The 22,362-nt window shown below is 43.0% G+C and overlaps 1 protein-coding gene across 2 annotated transcripts in view; it reads right to left on the bottom strand.

The window, feature by feature from the left end:
• Window positions 1–22,362, bottom strand: part of pard3bb (par-3 family cell polarity regulator beta b) — a 416,753-nt gene that overhangs the window by 248,915 nt on the left and 145,476 nt on the right. For both annotated transcript variants that reach the window (XM_063005444.1, XM_063005445.1), the window contains exons 9-11: window positions 20,312–20,700; window positions 7,826–7,965; window positions 6,968–7,096 (exon numbers count right to left, since the gene is read on the bottom strand). In XM_063005444.1, the coding sequence (XP_062861514.1) occupies window positions 6,968–7,096; window positions 7,826–7,965; window positions 20,312–20,700 (658 nt within the window). The remainder of the gene's footprint in view (window positions 1–6,967; window positions 7,097–7,825; window positions 7,966–20,311; window positions 20,701–22,362) is intronic.

Genomic DNA, 22,362 nt, shown 5'->3' with positions numbered 1-22,362 from the left:
CTTCTGACCAAGGAGGGTTGCAACCATCTTGTGCCCCCTCTGACACGTGTGCAGTACCGACTGCATCTCCTCACCTGAATGAGACAGGTTCTTATAGATATCCGACTAGCGCAGAGAGAGTCACGCACTGATCTCCATTATCCCCCGTCCCATCTGTCTAAGCACCTATCCAGATAATTAGTTTAGTGTTTAGTTTTTAACACCATGTCAGCTCTTAAGTCAAGTCAAATTTATTTGTATGGCACTTTTTACAATAGATATTGTCTCAAAGCAACTTTACAGAATCCAGGACTGACAGACCAAAAACCCCTGTTGAGCGAATCAAGGGCGACAGTGGCAAGGAAAAACTCCCTTAAAATTACAGGAAGAAACCTCGAGAGGAACCTGACTCAGCAGGGACCTCCATCTTCCTTGGGTGGCCTGGAGGGCCATTGATATGTCTTTTATTCGCTATTGAGTTTTATTTAGTGATGTTGTGTCTGTTGTCTATGTATGTCCCTTATATGTGATGCTTTAGTTTTGTACTGACAGCAATTTTACATATACGGCATTTAGCTGACACTTTTTATCCAAAGTGACTTACAGTACTGTGACAGTATATTGTCTAAACAATTAAAGGATAAGGGCCTTGCTCAAGGGTCCAACAGTGGCAAGCTGGTAGTCGTGGTGCTTGAACCAGCAACGTTTTTGATTATTAGTCCAGTACCTTAACCGCTAGGCTACAACAATTTTAGGAGCGTTTTTGTGTTGTTTAATAGTTGCTTGATGGTCTTTGCTGTTGGGATCTGACCAGCCGAACGATAGCAGAGCTGAAATTCAAACTCGAGAGCTTGAGATCTCAGCACTGGTGGAATTGCATAAAAAACGGCACTTTCATTGACTACTGAAGTGTCAGAATTATTCAACCCCTTCATGACAAGCATCTGTGATGAGTTATGGAAATTATTCTTGTTTGACTGGTTTACTGCAACTGCTTAAGCCTTTAATGGTCTCACCAAGAAAATAACGTTTTTAAAATTATTTATTTGCTTTTCTTAGTTTCTTGGGACTAAACCAATTATTATTATTATTATTATTATTATTTTATTATTATTATTATTATTATTTTAAATAAATTTTTTTATTATTATTCTTAATTTATTTTTAAAATTTATTTATTGATTTTGTTTTTACTAGTGCACACAGTATTTTTAATGAGCCTCTACCAAACAGTTGAGATGCAACAGTCATGGATTATTTTCAGAAGTTGACATCTAGTTAAAAAGTCCGTTTTCTTAAAACCACAGCGTCATCTATCATTATTTTTGAGTTTAACACACGTCAACCAAGAGTAAATACGTCCCAAACAAGATTATTTAAATACAGCTTATTTTTACACAAGTATTCAGACACGATGGTTGAGCAGAACATTGAAGGGTTAATGTTTGTACATTTTGCTAACCAACCAAATTTGCACGGGAGGTTGAATCATTTCGATCACAACTGTATTTACCTATCAGAATAAGAGTTACGGCACCAGAGTAACAGCGCAGTAATTTGCTTTGTTTACAGGTTACGGTGTGATATAATCCGGTGAGTGCGGTCCTGCGGGAGGGCAGATGTTGGTCGTAACGAGCTCGCTTAATGCTTTACGCTCCAGCATGACAACACATCCTCGCCAACAGTTACTGTACACCGCAAAAACAATCAGGGGAACGCCAAGCAAAGCGTGCCAGACCACACACATCAGAGACTGTATCAGAAGAACGAGTGTGAATGGGTTCTAATGTGGTGTAAACGATTTATCAGCTGCCATAACTGATGCGTTATAGACGGGAGTGTAAACTGACGCCTTTATTTTTCGGGAAATGAAGAACAGAAATACACACTAAGGGTGTCAAATTACTAAATGTAAATCGTTTTTGATTGATGTTTCAAACACATTTGCTTGTTTACACATCGTCTAATCTGTAGAGAGTGCAGAAACTGAATTGTTCACGTACTTTCCTACTTGGAATTCTGTTTATTTGTTTGTTTGGCTGCTGTGGCTATAATCATGGCTGAATAAAAGGTTCCATCATTAAAAAGCCAAAGTGGGGGGACGATATGTTTCTTTATAGGAATTCATGAATTCATTAGGATGCTGTAATATGGCATTTTTAAGTCATATTGCTTCTAATAATTTAAGTTTTTGGGGAGAATGAGGTGAAGATTTATTTATTTATTAGAATTTTAACGTCATGTTTTACACTTTGGTTACATTTATGACAGGAACGGTAGTTACTGGTTACACAAAATTCATCAAACACAGTCATGAACAATTTTGTATCTCCAATTCACCTCACTTGTACGTCTTTGGACTGTGGGAGAAACTGGAGCACCCAGAGGAAACCCATGCGGACACGGGGAGAACATGCAAACTCCATATAGAAAGGACTTGGAACCCAGAGCCTTCTTGCTGGGAGGCGACAGTGCACCCACCGAATGTGTTTAACAGAGGATCTTGCTCCACAGACGGGGTGAGTGGGGGTCTGGTCTCCCTTTAGCTACCTCCCTTTAGGTAGTTATGAGTGAGTTTGGTGACTTCTTGTTTCCATCATTTTTTGGGGTACTGAATTCTGTCTATTTTAATAGTAGGATGGATCTCGTAGAGTTTATTGGTGGTAAACGTTTCCCATACTTTATGCTGAACGTCTGCGATGTATTCCTAACATTCAGTGATTTTTGGCTGTATTGATCCTCTAATGATTTGGGTAGATGGGTATAAAGGAGAGGTCACAGGGAGTGCGGTTTAATACCACCACATTACTTCATGACATTTAAATAAGCAGGTCAGGTGTGATTTGCTGTCATGGGTGGTCATTTAATGTCAGATATTATAACAGTGTTATGTCAGCAGTAACGGTAATTGTCATCACAGCCTTTATAACAGACGTCATTACAGCTTGTCATGGGCTAAGAAGCTGTATTATCATTAAATATTATGAGAACTGTCCTAACAATGATCTATATACCTACCTACCTATTTACCTATCTGTCTGTCTATCTATCTACCTTTCTATCTGTCTGTCTACCTATCTCTCTGACTGTCTGTGTACCTATCTGTCTGTCTGTCTGTCTGTCTGTCTGTCTATCTATCTATCTACCTATCTCTCTCTGTCTGTCTACCTATCTGTCTACCTATCTGTATATCCATCCATCCATCCATCCATCCATCCATATCGATCCATTGATCCGTCTGTCTGTCTGTCTGTCTGTCTGTCTGTCTGTCTGTCTGTCTATCTATCTATCTATCTATCTGTCTATCTATATCTGTCTATCTATCTATATATATCTGTCTATCTATCTATATATCTATGTCCGTCTGTCCATCACATCACTGTTATAATGCCCAATAGCAAGTGTTATGGCATCCATGACAGCGTATGACAGGCTTGTCAACAGGTATGACAGGAGGCTTAATTAAATAAATTAGAATTTATGGCATTCGGCAGACGCTTTTATCCAAAGGACTTACAATTGTGACTCTAAACAATCCAAGCAATTTAAAGTAAAATGCCATTGGCGACCTGGCAGATGTTGGGCTTGAACCTGCAACTTTCCGATTACCAGTCCAGTGTTTTAGGTGCTGCACTACCACTGTGTTATAAATTCTACCCACAGCATCATTATTTGATGTTGTTCATTTGTTTATTAGGATTTTAATCATGTTCTAGACTTCAGTGTCTGGTTAGTCTCTGTGCAGGCGTGTCCCAATACTTTTGCCTTTATAACGTATCACCAGCTTCATACTGCTGCGCTCAGGTTGGTTTCTACACCTCGTAGCCTGTAATTATTTCATGTGTGATTAATTATATTCCACTCTTAATTATTTTTCATTAATTGCACGTCCTGCTGCGCTTCGTTTTACTTACACCTGCTGAGCCTCCCACAATAATACGGACAGCGTTTCTTTGTTAGACACGGCACGCTCCGTTCGGTGTGTGAGGACTCACGCTGCTGAACCATAATGCACTGTGGTCGAGCGCTTGTTTTAAATAGAAGGCTATTAAAGAGGGAACTGCAGTGGACTAATCCTGAAGTAACAAAAGCAGCAACTAGCAAGAATCCTGGTGATATATTGTAAGGAAAGTGAGGCAATCTTTAAAAAGTAAAAAAGAACTGAAATAAAGGTGTATTCATAATAATACGAGGAATCTTTGCACTTTTATATTTTGGTTATTAGCGGTGAGGGTGGGAGGAGGAGTAATCGGTCGTGTCTGAGAGACGCTTATAGTTCCGATGTAGCTCCATCTGATTTCCACCTTTTTGGACGCTCAAACAAGCTTTAAGGGGAAGAAAAAGTTCATGTGATGATGATGTGAAAGCAGCGCTGCATCAGTGGCTACACGCCAATTTCTCACAATTTACATTATCTGAATTTAGTAGATGCTTTTATTATCCAAAGAGACAGTACTGTGACAGTGACCTTCTGATTACTAGTCCAGTACATTAACCACTAGGCTACAACTGTCCTGTTTAGAAACTGCTCAATTTATTGTAGTCAATTTGTCTTCTGCTGCTGTGGGATCCCTGATTGCAGTCGAGGTGGGTATACTGCTGCTCACGCCTCCAACGACCCACGTGCAGCCCTTAGCGGAACCCTTTTTCACCTATGAACTCTGCACAGGCGCCTCTCTATCTGCCAATCAGGGTCCTTACACAGCGTTTGAAGACACACCCACATAGTCCGGTCATCCCACCCTAGCAGAGACGTTTCTGCTGCAGGCACTGCCGATTGTGCCCGCTAGACGGCGCCCAGCCGACCGGTGGCAACGGCGAGTTTCGAATCGAGGAGTTGGTGCACTAGCGGAATATCCCGCTGCACCATAGGGCGCCCAACCATAAACAATTCTTGCTGATGGAATTAAAAAGTTGGTATGACGCTGGAAAAATGCATTGGAAGGCGACTGTGTAGAAAAGTGATGTGATTTGTTTTTGAAATTCTTAATAAATAGAGTTTTAAAAAAGTGCAGAATCTATTTGAAGACCCTCGTATCGATAATAAATCTGAAATATCGCTTTAAATGCTACCTGCAGGTTCTCAAAACATTCTGGCCGATAGTCTACAACTGTGCGTTTGAAGTTGTTTAAATAAATACATAAAACCTGAACACAATGGGGGTCAGAGCGACATCCTGATGGTTTGAAAAACCTTTAAAAGCATCATCATGGTAACAGGGAAGATCCCAACATTCAGCCAGGCAGAAACAGACGGACACGGGGACGCCGGACGTTCAGCTCAGAGAGACGCAGGAAGACCCGACACACGGCTGCACGACTGCGGCCTCCGACTCCACGCGGCCCTGCATGCACCGGCACTTCCTGTAGGAGTGTGCTGACCGTCCGTCTTCCTGTCCGCTGTTAAATCAACACGGTGAGCAGGAAGCCGGACGGCGTGCGCGATCACAGGCCGACACAGGTCACACGGTTCATCAAAAAAAGATTAAGAAATATAAACACAGTGAAAGAGAAAAAGGGAAAAAGATGAGAAGAAAAACAAAGAGAGAGAGAGTGAGATCCCTGCAGACACTCGGTGGTGCTAAACCCAGACAAAGACAGGAAACAGAAACAGGGGAACTTCCTGTCTGCAAGGTTGGCTCGAGGAACAGAGATACAGAAATGACTTGACCTTCTCCAGCCGTGACAGTCTGCAGATAAGGTCCAGAGACGTCCGAAAATTCTATTCTTAAATACACCTGATATTTATTTATACAGGAGTGAGTACTATGTATGTATCCATGGTACATATGTACATACAGACTGACAGACAGATGATAGATAGAAAGACAGACAAACAGAGACAGACATATAATAGACAGACAAACAGACAAAAAGAAAGACAGATAGAAAGACAGATAGAAAGACAGGTAGACAGACAGATAGGCAAACAGACAGACAGAAAGACAGACATAGATAGATGTACAAGAAAAAAAAAACATCAGCAAACTATTATATCTATGCTTATTATAATAAGTATAACTTTAGCTACATAGTTATATGTGGTATTAGGTATATATACATAGTAATACAGTATGTACATAATAATAATAATAATAATAGTATAGATATGTTAAAATAAATATCCATACATAGGGCCTTTATGGGTATATAATTGTGCAGATATGTGAGGTATATATATATATATGTGGCTTTTTCCCTCCATTGCACAATTTATTTTACTAGTAGTTTGATAATGTACTGTCTATCTACATGTTTATTCCATGTTTATATATAGTACACCTTTCTATATTATTTTATTGGATCAGTCTTATAGTTTTATATTACAATCTTATTTTATTAAACAGTTTTCTACTATTATGGAATTTGAGGATTATTTCTGTATTATCTTGGGTTTGGCTGAGGGTTTAGTTTAATGTATTTGCAGTCTTTGCCTTTCTGTGTTGACAAACTTTTGAGGTTTGAGATGCATAATGAAAGGAATTACAGATTTGTAATGAAATTTAATTCAAGAAAAATGCAAAACAGAAGCTTGTTTGTTTATTTTAACTAGTGACCCTAGATATTCAGCCCCCAATTTAATGACAGAATCAGACATCAGGTGCTGCTGAACATTCTAATGTAACCAAACTAAATAATGATCACGGCTACAGGGACGATTTCTTGTTTAAAAATGAACAAATGATTTAATTTGTAGTGTTTTCATGATCGATCTCTGGACATCACGAGCACTTGTAGCTTGAAGAGCGCTTCACTTTAATGAGGGGAAGAAAAGCAGCTGTAGGAATCAGACAGGAAGTGACCGTGAGGAAACGGGGGTGTGGACGGTACGCCGTGGAATCCCGGACATTAAAACATCTACAGACGGCCGTGACACACGAGCGGACGTCACACACGTCTGAGCAGAGATAGCAGGGTTTACAGGAAGTGCTTTATTCTTTATCAGACAGGACATGCGGTTTTATTGACTGAACTCTTGGACACTTACCAGCTCTCGGGGCAGGAATAACTCCTCCTGTCTCGCCACCACCAGACTCACACTGTCGCCGTGCTTCGTGCTGCGCAGCATGGCCACCAGTTCCTCCTGAGATCGGCCTGTAATGTCCACTCCGTTTACCTGGTGCACACCAAAACAAACACCTAGTGAGCTGCCTTGATGCCTGCTGCCTACCTGATCAGCTGCCTCACTAGAGAGGATTCTAATAGGACATCAAACTCATAAAGCAGATTATTTAGACAACGATTACGTCACCACAGTTTTAGCTTACTAAGCTAACACACTTAGCCTGAGGCCATTCAAACCAATGGGCTGAAGCGGCACAACCCGCTAGCACGCCACCTAACGTCTCCCTCCGTGTACCGAAAACGCTTAAACTGTCCCTGACGAGCCCGAATTTACAAATAAACGACACTCGTATAATTACACCTTTATACAGATTAAACATCAATGAGAATTTATTTACATTTGAAAAGAACTCCGTTGGTTGCTCCGCTATCGTCCGCCATATTTCTCAATTTCTGTGAGAAAGTCGTGCTGCACTGAATGCTGGGATTGCCTCCGTAATGTGAATTGCACATGCAAGTGTTTACAGGTGTGAATGTGTGTGTTTGTGAGAGTGTGACTTGTGCGTGATGAGACACAGGGGCCCAAAAGTGGCAACTTGGCAGCAGGGCTTGAATCAGCAACCTTCTGATTACTAGTCGAGTACCTTAACCGCTGAGCTACCACTCAAACTATATTTCACTGAACGTGTTGTGATTTTGCTCAGGTACGATGTCATGATCAATGATGTGAAATCGTTTATTGTGAAGAGATTGTGTCCAGTGTTAAGAGAAGCAGAATCACCTCTAAGATCCTGTCTCCAGACTGCAGACGACCATCTTTAATGGCGGCTCCTCTAGGAAGGATGTTCTTGACCAGGATTGGGCCGGGACCGTGCAGCGACGAGTCTCTGGTTACCACAGTGAAACCCAGACCTTCAGGACCTGCTCACAGCCAGAGAGGAAAAAGTACAGAAAGCAAGTTAATGAAGTTAATCACCCAGACAGAGCTGCACCCGGACTGTCCGTTACCCGGGCGGAGCTGCACCCGGACTGTCCGTTACCCGGGCGGAGCTGCACCCGGACTGTCCTTTACCCGGGCGGAGCTGCACCCGGACTGTCCGTTACCCGGGCGGAGCTGCACACGGACTGTCCTTTACCCGGGCGGAGCTGCACCCGGACTGTCCTTTACCCGGGCGGAGCTGCACCCGGACTGTCCGTTACCCGGGCGGAGCTGCACCCGGACTGTCCGTTACCCGGGCGGAGCTGCACCCGGACTGTCCGTTACCCGGGCGGAGCTGCACCCGGACTGTCCGTTACCCGGGCGGAGCTGCACCCGGACTGTCCGTTACCCGGGCGGAGCTGCACCCGGACTGTCCGTTACCCGGGCGGAGCTGCACCCGGACTGTCCTTTACCCGGGCGGAGCTGCACCCGGGCGGAGCTGCACCCGGACTGTCCGTTACCCGGGCGGAGCTGCACCCGGACTGTCCGTTACCCGGGCGGAGCTGCACCCGGACGGAGCTGCACCTTGATAAACCTGCACCCGGGTGAAGCTGCACCTTGAGGAAGTCGACCCGGACTGTCCTGCACCCAAGCAAAGCTGTACCCTGACTGTTCTACACCTGGACAGAGCTGCACCCTGACTGTCCTGCACCCTGACTGTCCTGCACCCAGACAGAGCTGCACCCTGAATGTTTTGCACCCGGACTGTCCTACATCCAAACAGAGCTGCACCCGCACAGTCCAGCACCCAAACTGTCCTGCACCCTGACAGAGCTTCACTCGGACTGTCCTGCACCCTGACTTTCCTGCACCCGGACAGTCCTGCACCCTGCTGTGCTGCACTGTTGAATATTAAGTATGTGTGAGACAGCAGAACTGAAATGGCTGCCTCAGTGCATTATCACTGCCAGACTACAATTTAATTTCACATATGGACACATTTTTCATAAGGAAAAGAGGAGTGAACAAAATCTCTGCTGCAAATTAAGATCCATGACACATTTATCGCTCGGGGGAAAAGAAAATTCTGGATTTTTTAGGTCTATGGAGAAGCGACGTGTCAAAACTGTTTTATTGTTTGTGCTCGCCGAATTACTTTACACCAACGTTTACTCCTCAATGTCTAACAGAGCGCAAAAAATACAAGATAGAATCACCTTTTAAAATCTATCGACCTGCCAGTGGGTCCAAGATTAAACTATATATTTAACGTATTTGGAAAACTCTAGGATGCACATGAACACACACGGTACTGTTTAAAAGCGCAGCCGTTTTAGCATTTTGTTTATATAAGTATAAAGTAAAACTGAGGAATCTGAGACAGAAAAGCATTTAAATGTTGATCTACAGTGCGGATCGTACAAGCATCTGTACTGTATGTAATATTTATTTATTATTTATTAGGATTTTAACGTCATGTTTTACACACTGGTTACATTCATGACGGGACATGACTGGTTACCCATGATTCATCAGTTCAAGTTCAATCAAACACACTCATGGACAATTTTGCATCTTCAGTTCACCTCACTTACACGTCTTTGTACTGTGGGAGGAAACCCACACAGACACGGGGAGAACATGAAAACTCCACACAGAAAGGACCCGGACCTCTCCACCTGGGGATCGAACCCAGGACCTTCTTGCTGTGAGGCGACACCGTGACATAGTAGCCACCGTGCCTGCCTACTATATGTAATAAGTTCACTTGTGAGCTCTGCTGTCTGGCTAGTGGTGAGGGTTCGTGGAGTTCATAGCAGGTCTCTCCGTGCTGGGTACGGCTCTCCGTGAGACTCCACCACTGCCAGCTATAAATATTCGATCAGAGACTTCATGCACATCAAACATCCTCAAGCAGGAAGAGTGTGTACACACACACACACACACACATTTCTTGTTCTAACTGCTTATATTTATTAGTATTACTGTCTCGGTTAAAAAACAAAAATATATATTGATACACTGTTGTTACTACTTGCACTGTTTTCCTTAAGTTTCACATGTACTGTATATATGTTACTTTTTTTATGACCACCTTCCTAATATTGTGTTGGTCCCCCTTTTACTGCCAAAACAGCCATGACCCGTTGAGCCATGGACTCCATTAGACCCCTGAAGGTGTGCTGTGGTATCTGGATCCAAGATGTTAGCAGCAGATCCTTTAACTCCTGTAAGTTGTGAGGTGGGGCCTCCATCGGATCGGACTTGTCTGTCCAGCACGTCCCACAGATGCTCGACTGGATTGAGATCTGGGGAATTAGGAGGCCAAGTCAACACCTCAAACTCGTTGTTGTGCTTCTGAAACCGTTCCTGAAGCATTCTTGCTTTGTGGCAGAGCACCACAGCCATCAACACACCGTTTCCATGAAAGAGTCGACATGGTCTGCAACAATGCTGACAATGTTTACCACTGTTCCTTCCTTGGACCACTGTACATAGATACTGACCACTGCAGACCGGAAACACCCCACAAGAGCTGCAGTTTTGGAGATGCTCTTACCCAGTCGTCTAGCCGTCACAATTTGGCCCTCGTCAGACTCGCTCAAATCCTCACGCTCGCCCATTTTTCCTGCTTCTAACATCAACTTTGAGGATAAAATGTTCACTTGCTGCCTAATATATCCCCCCCCACTAACAGGTGCCGTGATGAAGAGATAATCAGTGTTATTCACTTCACCTGTCAGTGGTCTTAAAGTTATGCCTTGTCGATATATTTACTCTACTTGTGCTTTGGCAATACGAATGTCCATATGTTGGCATGCCAATAAAGCAACAATTGAGTTTGAGAGTGTGCTGGGTTGTTGGTGGTGCATATACAAGATCATACTGCTAATTATGATCCCATTCACACCCCTACCTGTGGAATATCACTGTATCACTTTGCTGTGTTTATACTTTTACAAAAGTAAAAAAATAAAAAGTAATAAATGATGACTATTGACTATGAATTCTTATTTTGCATCTGCATCATCACGCAGCCCTAACAAAGAAGATTTTATAAATAATGACGCTGCATGTTCAGTTTCGGAGCATCTTCGCAGCACGTCGAGTATAATAACAGGTTTCTTCAGTGAGCATGATGAACGATGGAGGGTACAGATGCTGGTTTGCAGTGTCGGGGTAGCAGATATGAGAGAGAGACAGAGAGTGTGTGTGTGTTGTGGGGGGTATTAAAGGTGTGAGTTTGCCTGCAGCACTGTGCCCTCCACCACAACGCCTCCTATCAGGGTCTCTACGCTGTCACAATGACTGATGGGTAGATTAGCGAACAGGCTAATGCCCGCTAGGTGACACGTGTCATGTCTTTACGGTGGACATATCCACCCCGACAGCCCCGCCGGGCTGAAGGAAAGGAGGAGGGATGGACGGAGCTCGGGAGAAGGAGCGGATTTAAACACGGACCGCATTCTGGAAGCTGGTGAGCAGAGTGGGGCAGAGCGGAGGTGGTGGTGGTGCGCTGGTGTTTTATGTTGGTCATTTAGCGCAATCCCTGGTCAGCACTTTTCTCTCGCTACAATGAATTCAGATCATCAGTAATGGCCAGATCAATAAGAACTTAATAGACTTTGCAGCCTGAAATTATGGCTTCATACATTCAGCTTCGGTCTGGCAGAAGAAAGCAGAGGAGCAGCCAAGACGGGCGCGCTACGTCCCTTTTAAAAATAATAAGCACGTTTATCTCAGAATAAAGCAGCGATTTACCAGGTCAAAGCTTGGCATGAAAGCACCCAACCGGGTTGAGACTAGTGATGTTAATGATTACCCACTACGATTACCGATAACTGACCAAGAAATCCTGGTTCTATTAATGCTGCTGGTTAAAAAAGTCTTTACTTAAATTCAAGTCGCAGCTACAGATTTATAGAGTGTAAAAGTACTGATTTGAAACGCACCCTCACCCACCCTCAGTGCACATGAGCCAGCTCTGCTTACAGCCGCATTCAGAGATTCTAATCTAAACAGGAGAGCTATTTCTATTACATTTTGATAAATTAAATTATAAACGACAAAACAATTACAATTTGCTGGAGTTAGTTTAGTGTTTTTTTTTTTTTTTTTTACCCCTTTTTCTCCCCTTTTAGCGCATCCAATTGTTCAATTAGCATCGTGCTTCCTCTCTGTCTATGCTGAACCCTGCCCTGACGGAGGTGATTGAAGCTAACCCGTATCCCCTCCGAAACACGAGCAGCAGCCAGATGCATCTTTGCCACCCACACATTGACGAGTTTGGCGCCACCTAGCGTTGCATGCGGAGAGACACACCCTAAGGGCACCCTCTCCCATCTCTGTGTAAGCGCCTCCAATCAGCCGGCAGAGAACGCGATCGCATTCTGACAGAGAGAGACCCACATCCGGTTCTTTGTCCCACCCCCCGCATGAGCAACCGGCCAATCGTTGCTCATATAGCCACTCAGCTTCGAACCGGTAAAGCAAGGCTGGATTCGATACCACGCTTCTCAGAATCCAGCCCTGGTTGCAGCGCGTTTCTTTTTTACCGCTGCGCCACCTGAGCGGCTAGTGTGTAGTTTTTAACGCCATGTCTGACCTTTGGGCCATTTTCATGGCAGGAAAGGTAGTGATCTGTCTTTTATTTACTTATTTCATTTGACTTAGAGAAGTTATGTCTGTTGTCTATGTATGTTCATTTATATGAGTTATTTCAGTTTTGTTAATGACAGGAATTTTAGGAGTGTTGTTGCTTTTGTCTTGGTAAAGAGTTCTTTTATGGTTTTTGCTGGTAAGATCTGTTGTCTTTCATGGTTAGATGACACATTCCAGCATTAAATGTTTTATTGTAATTTGTGTTTGGCATGGTGCGCAATATGGGACAGCTTCGCCTTTTGTCAGGTACATGTGTGTTAATCTTGTGTGTCCAATACGGCATCTTGTGTACACTGTCTGGTCCCAACGGTTTTCGAGGTAGGTCTTCATTTTTTCCCCAGTAGTGGGATTAGCTTTGTGCAATTTATTATTCTGGTGTGTGTTCCAGTCGTTTTGCCATTTGTCCTTGATATATGAGTTTATTGTAGGTTTGAGGTCCACTGGTGGGATCTGGTACATTGGATCCGGTATGCATGTGGCCTTTTTTGCTGCTTGATCTGCTCTCTCGTTACCCAGGAGCCCGCAGTGTCCTGGTATCCAGCATGAGACGACGTTGTAACTGTGTTGTTCTAGGTAGTATACTTTCTGCAGAATTTCTGTGATTGTTGGGTGGTTGGTTTCTAGAGCTTGAAGTGCTTGTAGACAGGATTTTGAGTCTGTGCATATGAGTGTTCTTTGTTGTTGAATTGATTCTGTATACTCTAATGCTAGGAGTAGTGCTTGGGCTTCTGCTGTAAAAATCGAGCTTGGTTTGGGGAGGGTTATTCCTTTTAGTTGTTGACCAGATACCATTGCTGCTGATGTCTGTCTGTTTTTGAGCCGTCTGTGTATATAGGAGTGAATGTAGGAAATCTTTCTCTGACTTCTAGAAGTCGCTGTTTATATGTGTTTGGGTGGGTCTCTGATTTATTGCTTTGAGAAATGTCCATGATGATATTTATCCGTTTAAGGTGGGGGGGGGGGGGGGGGTGCTGGAGCCTATCCCAGCTTTTCAATGGGCGCAAGGCACACAGTAACACCCTGAACACCCATTGCAGGACAGACATACATACACACACACCCATTCACCTGTCTCCACTTAACCTGACTGCATGTTTTTGGACTCGAGGAGAACATGCAAACTCCATACAGAAAGGTCCCGGACCGCCCCGCCTGGGGATCGAACCCAGGACCTTCTTGCTGTGAGGTGACAGTGCTACCCACCGAGCCACCCGGGTAACATTACTTGCTTTAAAAAAAAAAAAAAAAAATGATGTGGATTCTTAACCCCCCACGTTTGAATGTCAGCTCTGCTACTGGTCGGCTGGGCATACAATGCAAGCGATTGAGGGTTAAGGGCCTTGCTTAAGAGCCCAACAGTGGCAATTCGGCGACGATGGGGCTTGAACCCGGAACCTTATAATTTCTAGTTAAGTACCTTAACTGCTAAGCTACCACTGCCAAATGATGTGGATATTTTTTCACCACGCTTTAGCATAAAGGTAGAACCATGCGTATTTTCTCAATACTACAATAATATTGTAGGAAGAGCTTTAAACAGTACCTGCATCTCTATTGTTTATTTAGAACTCGTAATGAACTATTTATTAAAGACTGTGATACATTTTAGGCAGGGGTAGTTCGGTAATTAAGGTGCTGGCCTAGTAATTAAAAGGTTGCTTGTTCAAGCCCCATGTTGTACCCATGAGGAAGGCCGGTAACCCTCACTTGCCTGCACGGTTTGTGGCTGTCGCTTTAAATATAAATACAATAAATGCAATCTAATTGTAAATGTAGTTGAGACAAAGTCTATATAATAAACACTGTTTTACCTGGAATGATTTCTACAAAATATACTGTAAAATACATTATATAAGACACAAAGTGTGCATTCTAATAATAATACTACCACGCCGGTGTATAATAGGTTTTATAGTTACCATGGTACGATGTAATTACCCACCGTGTCACATTAAGCTTATTCTTCATTTACATGTTTGCGGAATGAAAGTGTTGCCGGTCATGTGTGAATCAGCAGTGAAGCATTTGACTAATTGGCCAATTAAAAAGGACACGAGATAGACGGAAGTCTCACATCTCAGGGTTCTGCTGGAATTTAGGTATAAACCACTAACGTCTACATCGTGTGTACTGGGTCGTTTATGTGTAAAAGAGGTAAACTGCACTGTGTCGTCAGCTTGTGTGAATGACACCAGTCCATATTAAAACACTGAAACATTAAATATGTGGACACCAGTCACAAAATCTGATTGTGTTTCAGCCACACCAATTCTTTACACTTTAATTATAAGATTAATTTACTTTTTCTTGTTTTATTCGATTTAGGGTCGTGGTATGTGCGGCGTCCCTAGAATCACATCCAGAACAGGACGCCAATCCATCGCAGGGCCACAAAAACCCAGTCATGAAGTCCAGGGAACAGGCTGGTGTTCTCAGGGATCAAACTCTAGGCAAGACATCCATCGAGCAAAAATATAAAACAACATCTGAGACTTTTAATGGCCTCAATAATAATGGCACAACTGGTCGTGTCTGAGGAAGGTAAGTCAACGTTCCTCATTTACATTTTCGGCATTTAGCAGACGCTCTTATCCAGGGCGACTTACAGAAGCGCTTCCATAGTGGACATTTCCTTACTCTGGTTTAAGTAGACAACAGTCCAAAAACACAGATCTGCTGAAACCCTGTTAGAACCAAAGTGTTGGTGATGTGGCAGTGTTTAAGTTGGTTAAAGACCAGGCGAGCAGCTGCATTTTGGATTAGTTGCAAAAGTTTAATAGTGGACATAGGAGCGCCTGCCAGGAGGGAGTTGCAGTAGTCCAACCGTGAAATTATAAGTGACTGGTCAAGAACCTGGGTGGCTTCTATGGAGAGAATTGATCAAATCTTCCTGATGTTATAAAGGAGGAACCGGCACGATCTTGTCATGTTGGCTACATGAGGAGAGAAGGTCAGCTGGTTATCCAGGACGACACCAAGGCTTCTTACATTATCAGATGGTCTGATCTGGGAGTCGCCAAGAGAGATGACTAGGTCCTGGGTTGGAGATTGATCTCCAGAAATGAGATGATGAGCCGACATCCATTGTGAAATGGAAAGAGATGCGAGCTGAAACTTGTGTGTCTTAAGGAGGAAATGACAGAATAAGCCGAGTATCATCTGCATAGGAGTGGTAAGTGGAGCCATGGGAGGCTATGCCATTCCTCATGGTCACTATAATGTGATCTCTGACCTCTGCTGCCTGGTCAAAGTGCCTAAACAAGTGCATAGAATGACACTCCCCATATAATATGTAACGTTGCAAGCATTATGTCTGGCTATATATAAAAAGGGGTGCATATAACCTGGCTGGCTAATACCATCCTAACTGGGAAACATGGTGGTGGCAGCATCATGCTATATTACATCCATTCAAAATAAAGTCCACGACATAATAAAGTGTAGAAAAAGTCGACAGGTCTGAATACTCACTGAATTCACTGTATATTTAGCTTTAAGGAAAGTGGGTAGAGATTTGGGCTAAGGAACGAAAGGTTGTGGGTTCGAATCCTGGCTCTGCCGTGCAGCCATTGTTGCAGGTCCTTAATGGCTATGAACAAAGACTCTGCGCTTTGAAACAGCTGGAATATGCTAAAATGTACACACACACACATACTGTATATTAAAAGGCATTCCATCTGCACTGGATTATTATAACTGATTACAGATGTGACGGTGTGACAGCTGGAAAAGGTAGGATGTGTCTAACAGCTCTGAATCTGCAGATTAATGCACTGCAATAAAAATGCCTAACTAATTCCTGCGTCATAGCCAAGGACTGACTCATAAAAAGGGCATCAAATTGCCCTGAAATGTAATTTTCCACAAAACTGCAGCACATTCACCTGAAGAGTTCCTGGTTTATACATTCCATATCATCTAACAAAATCCTAAAAAAACTTCAGTATATCCAGAATTCAGCTGCTCGCCTCCTTACTCATACTCGCTCCCGTGATCATATTACACCTGTTCTCCAAAAACTTCATTGGCTTCCCGTTGCTCAACGCATTCAATTCAAAATTCTTCTATTCACTCACAAAGCTCTCCATAATCAGGCCCCATCCTACCTCACCGACCTGCTCCATCATCACATTCCCTCCCGTAGCCTTCGCTCTTCTGAGGCTAACCTACTGTCCATACCCTCTAGGACCAAGCACCGGACCTGGGGTGACAGGGCCTTTTCCATAGCTGCTCCATCTTTATGGAATGCTCTCCCCAAACACCTACGAGATTGTCCTGACCTGTCCAAATTCAAGTCACTTCTCAAAACTCATCTATTCAGAGTGGCATTTAACTTGTAACAACACAAAATAAATGCTTTTATTTTTGCTATTCTTTTTAATAGTTTTTATACTTAGATCACGACAGAAATGTGAAGTCCTAGATCCTAAAACTTGTAAAGTTTTCAGTTTCCTGATTGCATGTAAATCTGTCCTGTTTCTGTCTAATTTTAAGAAATTGTTCTATATTTGTTGTTCTCTCTCATAATTTAGCAAATTTTTAATGAACTGTCTTATGCTGCTCTCTTTGTTTTTATCTTAATTATTCTTGATGTTGATGTACTATTTTGATTTTGTACTATGATTTGTATGGTGTATGTACGTATTTGTTTTGATTATTTGTCTTATGTAAAGCGTCTTTGAGTATCTTGAAAAGCGCTATATAAATAAAATGTATTATTATTATTATTATTATAAGTGTGGCAGACGGAACAGAACGAAGGCTGCACGGTGCCCATAATCACAGCTTATTACAAAAAGCGCCTGCAACCTGATGACTAAATAATTTTGACCATGTGCCCAGTCATGCCAGAGCAGATCTGTCAGGCTGTAAAAGAGAGCGGTGGTCGGTCTCAAACCAGCACCAGAAATACAAACGACTACAAAGAGCTGAGGTGGGTAATAAAGTGTAGGTTTGTGCTGATGTATGTGAATATTATAGATTATGTACATATAAAGCGGTACAAACCAATTCCATGCATGGTTTAACATCGTTAAAAATCCTAAAGCTTTATAATTAAATAAAAAAAAAAAATTTAAAGGTACTATAAGGTGTTACACCATATAATATAGTATACGTATAATATATAATATATGTGTTATACCAAGTTCACACTACACGACTTTCCAAGTGGTCGGGTGGCTGTACAGTTCACACTACACGACTGGATCTCTTGTAATCGGGAGTCTTTCAGGTCGGTGTGTATTTCACACTACACGACTGATCGGTGATAGGGGGGTCACACCATCACCAACTGGAATCTCAGGCGAGCTTCTCTGCTCTCCCAAACTACATTTTGTCACGAAAACAAACGCGAGAAGTGACGAGGGGTTTGATGAAACCACGTCCAGAAATGCACGTCAACGAGTAGCGAGCGATCAAAGTTTGTGCGCTGATGTGCAGCGTAAAATCAAGGAGGAAAAATAAATGAATCTGAGTGGATTTGGTTACGTGCGCAGCAGGGATTGTTCTATAGTGAGTTGGAGGTTAATAAATATTGTTTGCAATGCAGCGTGGGTGTTTTGTAGAGAACGATCAGGTCAGAAATACTGTATAACGTGTGTGCGCTGATGTATTCTGATATAAACTATATTACGCCCCTGTCCCACCTTTTTACACTCCTCCCCTGCGTTTACCCTCACCCAGTGTCCTGCGTTCTCATTGGCTGTTCGACACCGCACTCACTGCCAGTCGGGAAACTCACATCCAGATATTTGACACGCTAGATATCTCGGATCGAGTCGTTGAGTAGTTCACACATAACGATTGAGAGCCGAGTTTCGAACGCAGAGTTGCTCCCGAGCCGGTAAATCTAGCGCCGACCAGTCGTGTAGTGAACTAGGCTCTGCCAACTGGCTATGCTGGGCGGCAACATGAACAACGATTGCCGGATAGGGACCTCATAACTGGTGCAATTACGACCACTACTGGCTGATTGATGGCGCCTGCACGGAATTCAGGAATAATATGATCAATGTGCACAAAGCTGATCCATACATGAACTCGCCTCGTGCAGGTGAAAAGAAGCAGTCGGGTACTGCTCACGTGTCGGAGGGGGCGTGTGTCGGTCTCAGTCTCGGCTCTCCTTAATCAGAGCTGAAGATCAGCATCAGTAAGGAGGAAGCGTATTGCAATCGGGTGATCGGATATGACTAGACTGGGAGGAAAAACAGCTGTACTGTTTGTCATTTTAATGGGTAATAGATTTGTGGTTCATTATTTAAATGATATATAAATCATTTTATTCAGGAACAAGTCGTTCTGTTCAGATTAGAAACTGACGCATGCACACAATCTGTAGCTGCGCTCTCAATGGAAATCAGGCGAACTGAAATGTGCTTTTTAACCGACAGCTCAAATAGAATAATGATAACCGGTTAACCGGTTAATCACTAACATCTCTACTCCTGACAGTTCACTCAATATATAAGATCATTAATAATAATGACTTGAAAAACACAGGACTGGTTTTAAAACTTTGCTTGATGTCAGCAGCACTAAAAAGAGTTCGTATACGAACGTGAGATTAATTGTTGCTACTCATCTTAATGTATCGTTGGCAGAAATAAAGAAGCTGCTCTTTTAAATTTGCATTTTACATTATTCAGTGTTCAGTGATATTCAGAGTGTAATGAGTCGCAAACTCACATACCTCCGTATCAGCTGATTCGTTTAATGTCCACATTAATTTAATGCTGGTTATTTTAACACTAATAATTTCTGAAATTTGCAAAACAAAACAAAAGCTAAAAGTGCTGATGCAGTTAAACAATAATAAACCTACAGTTAAATATCCGGAACCTAAAGGACCTGCCATTAAAACCACCTCCTTATTTTTACCCTCACTGTCCATTTTATCAGCTCCACTTACCATATAGAAGCACTTTGTAGTTCTACAATTACTGACTGTAGTCCATCTGTTTCTCTACATGCTTTGTTAGCCCCCTGTCATGCTGTTCTTCAATGGTCAGGACCCCCACAGGACCACCACAGAGCAGGTATTATTTAGGTGGTTGATCATTCTCAGCACTGCAGTGACACTGACATGGTGGTGGTGTGTTAGTGTGTGTTGTGCTGGTATGAGTGGATCAGACACAGCAGCGCTGATGGAGTTTTTAAAACACCTCACTGTCACTGCTGGACTGAGAATGGTCCACCAACCAAAAATATCCAGCCAACAGCGCCCCGTGGGCAGCGTCCTGTGACCACTGATGAAGGTCTAGAAGATGACCGACTCAAACAGCAGCAATAGATGAGCGATCGTCTCTGACTTCACATCTACAAGGTGGACCGACTAGGTAGGAGTGTCTGATAGAGTGGACAGTGAGTGGACACGGTATTTAAAAACTCCAGCAGCGCTGCTGTGTGTGATGCACTCATACCAGCACAACACACACTAACACACCACCACCATATGTCAGTGTTACTGCAGTGCTGAGAATCATCCACCACTGTGGAGTTCCTGACCATGGAATACAGTCAGTAATTGTAGAACTACAAAGTGCTTCTATATGGTAAGTGGAGCTGATAAAATGGACAGTGAGTGTAGTTCTGCACATTCCTGGCAGTCACACACCTCGGCAGCTACAAAAAAACCTTCAGATTAAAGTAGTGTAAAAAAAAATCTGCTCTACCTACAGTACTCACCTTTCTTCAGATCGATCTTCAGCCTCTTGCCACTTTTCTTGCTAGCGAAGCCGGTCAGCGGTGAGAACGTGTGGCTCTTACTGAGCAGTGGGCTGCTGCTCTTGGTCCTGGTGTACTGGAGGTTTAGAGGAGAACCCAGCATTCGGTTCTCCAGGTTAACACCGCTGCTCTCCTGAGGTTCAGCCTGTCTGCCGGAGGATTCTGGAGGCCTCATGATGGGCTTTACCTTCAGTGGAGGAGGTTCTTTGGGTCGCGCGGTACCGTCGTGACCGTCCGTGCCAAATACGTGGGCGATGAGGCTCCTCTCGTAGCGTTCTTTGTTGATCACCGGGAGAACTCCTAACCTCACTACAGGTGAACGCATGGCCTGGCGGAACACCTCCTGTGACCTGAGAGAAAAACGGGACAGAATGAACTATTAAATAAGACCCATTTACGAGAGAGAGATCAATAGTTGTATAAAGCTTAAAACTTAAATCAATGTGGGGTTACATGACATGAGTAATGATGTTAAATCTAAAGAAAAAAAAATCAATTAATAAAATGTATTTTTTATTCATTTTAGTCTCGCAAAAACTCATTCCCAGGACAGCGTAATTGGGGTTGTGACTAATGAGCTCTACCCTTTAAAAATGACAAAGCAATCCTTCTTTCTCATTTGTGTTAAGCAATTTCATTTCAGACTCATCCATCCATCCTAAATGTAATAATAATAACATTACTGTAACCTTCTGTCTCACAGGCTTCTCCCCGGCACACGTATAGAATTTAAAACCTACAGTTCACATCAGAAATAAGTAAAAAGACATTTATTGTGAGTTCTGTGCCAAGAATATGAGTACAGAAACTATGAGAAAGTTCTATAATGTGGTTTTAATGTGTGGCATGGCCTCCTAATTCACTGTTACTGACTACGATTGAATAATGCCATTGGCTTTTTTTTATATCTATAAAATAGGGCTAGATTAAATATATGCATCACTTTATTTGCACTGTTTAAAAAAAAAAAATAGATCTTGATGAAGAAAAGATTCACAGGGAGCATGGTGGCTAGGTCCTGGGTTCAATTCCCAGAAGGAGTTTGTATGTTCTTCCCCGGGTCTGTGTGGGTTTCCTCCAGGAGCTCTGTTTTCCTCCCACAGTCCAAAGACATTCAGTCAGGTTATTTAGAGAGGCTAAAAATTGCCCTTAGATGGACCGGCACTCTGTCAAGGGTGTTTCTGTTTGCCTTGCGCTTATTAAGAGCTGGAATAGGCTCCAGCACCCCCCGCGAGCCTGATTAGAATAAGCGGCCTGAAAGTCGACCCTTTACGTTTACATTTTCGGCATTTAGCAGACGCTTTTATCCAAAGCGACTTACAATTATGACTGAACACAATTTTGAACTATTGAGGGTTAAGGGACAGGGGCCCAACAGTGGAAACTTGGTGGTTGTCTGATTACTAGTCCAGTACCCTAACCACTGAGCTATCACTGCCCATTAATGCCTCACACACCACCATCTATCACCAACTGGAAACGCAGGTGAGCTTCTCTGCTCTCCCAAACTACGTTCTGTCACGAAAACAAACGTGAGAAGTGACGAGGGGTTTAATGAAACCACGTCCAGAAATGCACGTCAATAAGTAGCGAGCGATCAAAGTTTGTGCGCTGATGTGCAGCGTAAAATCAAGGAGGAAAAAATAAATGAATCTGAGTGGATTTGGCAACGTGAACAGCAGGGATTGTTCTATAGTGGGTTGGAGGTTAATAAATATTTTTTTGCAATGCAGCGTGGGTGTTTTGTAGAGAACGATCAGGTCAGAAATACTGTATAACGTGTGTGCTGATGTATTCTGATATAAACTATATTACACCCCTGTCCAACCTTTTACACTCCTCCCCTGCGTTTCCCCTCACCCCGTATCTTGCGTTCTCATTGGCTGTTCGACATAGCACTCACTGCCAGTTGGGCGACTCATATCCAGATATTTGACAAGCTAGATATCTCTCTTCGGTCGCCGAGTGCTCGGATCGAGTTGTTGAGTAGTTCACACACAGCGATTGAGAGC

The sequence above is a fragment of the Trichomycterus rosablanca genome, chromosome 12, assembly GCF_030014385.1.
Source record: "Trichomycterus rosablanca isolate fTriRos1 chromosome 12, fTriRos1.hap1, whole genome shotgun sequence".
NCBI classification, from domain to species: domain Eukaryota; kingdom Metazoa; phylum Chordata; class Actinopteri; order Siluriformes; family Trichomycteridae; genus Trichomycterus; species Trichomycterus rosablanca.
The sequence above is the reverse complement of the archived record's forward strand: the minus strand, read 5'-3'. Positions and strand labels throughout refer to the sequence as shown.